The 2132-nt window shown below is 31.4% G+C and overlaps 1 protein-coding gene across 1 annotated transcript; it reads right to left on the bottom strand.

The window, feature by feature from the left end:
- Positions 1-9: 9 nt before the first annotated feature.
- LOTGIDRAFT_175837 (hypothetical protein) lies at positions 10-1953 on the bottom strand (the record flags this gene model as incomplete). The annotated part of the gene is made up of 4 exons (XM_009061032.1): positions 10-145; positions 666-788; positions 1510-1606; positions 1941-1953. The coding sequence occupies 4 exons, from the start codon at positions 1951-1953 to the stop codon at positions 10-12; spliced, it is 369 nt and encodes a 122-aa protein (XP_009059280.1).
- Between the last annotated feature and the right edge of the window lie 179 nt (positions 1954-2132).

Genomic DNA, 2132 nt, shown 5'->3' with positions numbered 1-2132 from the left:
TCAACTTTTTTATTTGCGTTTTGAAGACAATAAATTTTGTGATGGTAACAGTAAGGGAGCTGTAAGATGTGCTGTTCTAACATTGACTTTATTGACAACTCTAGACTTGATCTGACAACCAACACTTCTTAGTAATAAAGGCATCCTGAAATTTACAAAGTTACCTTATCATTCATATTATTATATTAAACATAAGCAAACTAGTGAAACTGGCTTTATATCATCACTCATTTAACTTCTGCTGTCAGGGGCATTAACTCATCAATAATTGATTGAGCTGTTGAAGGTACAGGTTCACCCAGCAATAATACCTCAGAAAGAGGTTCACAGCTCACCCTCGAATTTTGAGCCAATCCATGTGTGTCCAGAATTAACCTCGTATTAAGGTTATAATGACGACAAGTCTTTTCTTAAGACTCCTAGAAAGTGAAAGTAAAGTGTACTCTGTGATATCTGACATCTGAGTATTCCGACATTCTGCGTAATCCGACATCATTTTCTGGTCACGATTGATTTCCTTCTTAGGCTAGTTAAAAAATAACTAGTTAGCTAGTTGCATTATATTTATAAAAATTAATTCATATACTTGTGATATATTTGAAAATCATTGAATTTCAAAGTCAACAATGTTTGAAACTCTGCATTCAAAATTCAATTACACTTACCTTTTTTCACCAATTTTTAAATCTTTCAGAATATCAGAATATTCCAAAGTAAAATTATCAACTATAAGACATAAGACCAGAATATGGAGAATAATTTTGTCTTTCATTCGTACTGACATACACCTACAAATAAAAGACTATTATCAGCACTTTAAACATATAATAGGGCTGCAAATAACAGAGGCGGCAGTCTGATATTTTAAGCAGGTTAAAAAAATAAGAAGCTCAAATTAATGAAAGGCATAGCTCAAAATCTATATCTCCTTCTCTAACTAAAAAAACCTAAAAATATCGAGGTGTCACTGCTTGAAACCAAAATTAGCTTTAAACTGTTAAAGGGGCAGTCTGATTTTTTCAGCAGGTTAAAAAAATTAGATGCTCAAATTAATGAAAGGTATAGCCCAAAATCTATATCTCCTTCTTCTTCTAACTAAAAAAAACCTAAAGATATCGAGCTGTTACTGCTTGAAACCAAAATAAGCTTCAAACTGTTAAAGGGGCAGTTTGATTTTTTAGTAGGTAGGAAAGTTGGGTGCTTCAATGAATGAAAGTTATGAACCAGAATCTAAAGAAATTTGTCCCTTACTATAAGTGAAAAGGGTCTCAAGTATCATTTAATTTTGAGAACTCCAAAGCTATATAAAGGGTTTACATAAACCTTTTAAAGTGACTATGTGTTTGATAGAATTTGGAAGCAAATCAAACATTTTTGAAGAATTATGGAAATAACAATTGGAAAGAGTAGGAAACCACAACTTTATGTTTCTGTACCAACACACAACTCTTCAAATTTAAAGAAATAGGGCTACTATGAAAGGTCAATAACTCATTAACCAAATTTTACCTGGAAGCCCTTTTCTTGCCATCTCCTTCAATTTTTAATGTGAAATTATTTAACAAGGACTGTTTTAATATATCTGGCCAGGCTTTAGGTAAAATGTCTAAAATTAAAAAAAAAAAAACAATGCATAAAGTCAGTAACATAGGCAATATTGGTCACAACAAATAATACAGAATCTACTACTAGCTGTTAGTCAAATGTCACGAGATTGAGAAATCCTTAATGAAATAAATCTTCACTAAATAGATAATTTAGCCAATTCTGATTGGATGAAGAAATTGGGTAAGGTACTCTGTTCTATTAAATCCAATAAAAATCCTAGACTCAACTTTTTGGTGAAAGGACTACTCTTACAAGAATATACATCAGGATATATGGAAAGTATGTGTTATGAAGCAAATTTGACCAAAAAAATAACAAGCGGATACACTCACTTTCCTGATACATTTTCAGTATATCAAGTACAGTCACCAATCTGTGTAAATTATACCAAAAATCTTGTACACACAAATATTTTAAAATTTTTTAAAATAAACTGTCACCTCTATCACTTTCACAAGCCAACAAATTTTGACACATATCTCAAGTCAAGGGCAATAACTCAAATTACGTTCATCGAAAGATAG

Source organism: Lottia gigantea, assembly GCF_000327385.1.
Source record: "Lottia gigantea unplaced genomic scaffold LOTGIsca_451, whole genome shotgun sequence".
NCBI classification, from domain to species: Eukaryota; Metazoa; Mollusca; class Gastropoda; family Lottiidae; genus Lottia; species Lottia gigantea.
This window is presented reverse-complemented; position numbering and strand designations above follow the sequence as displayed.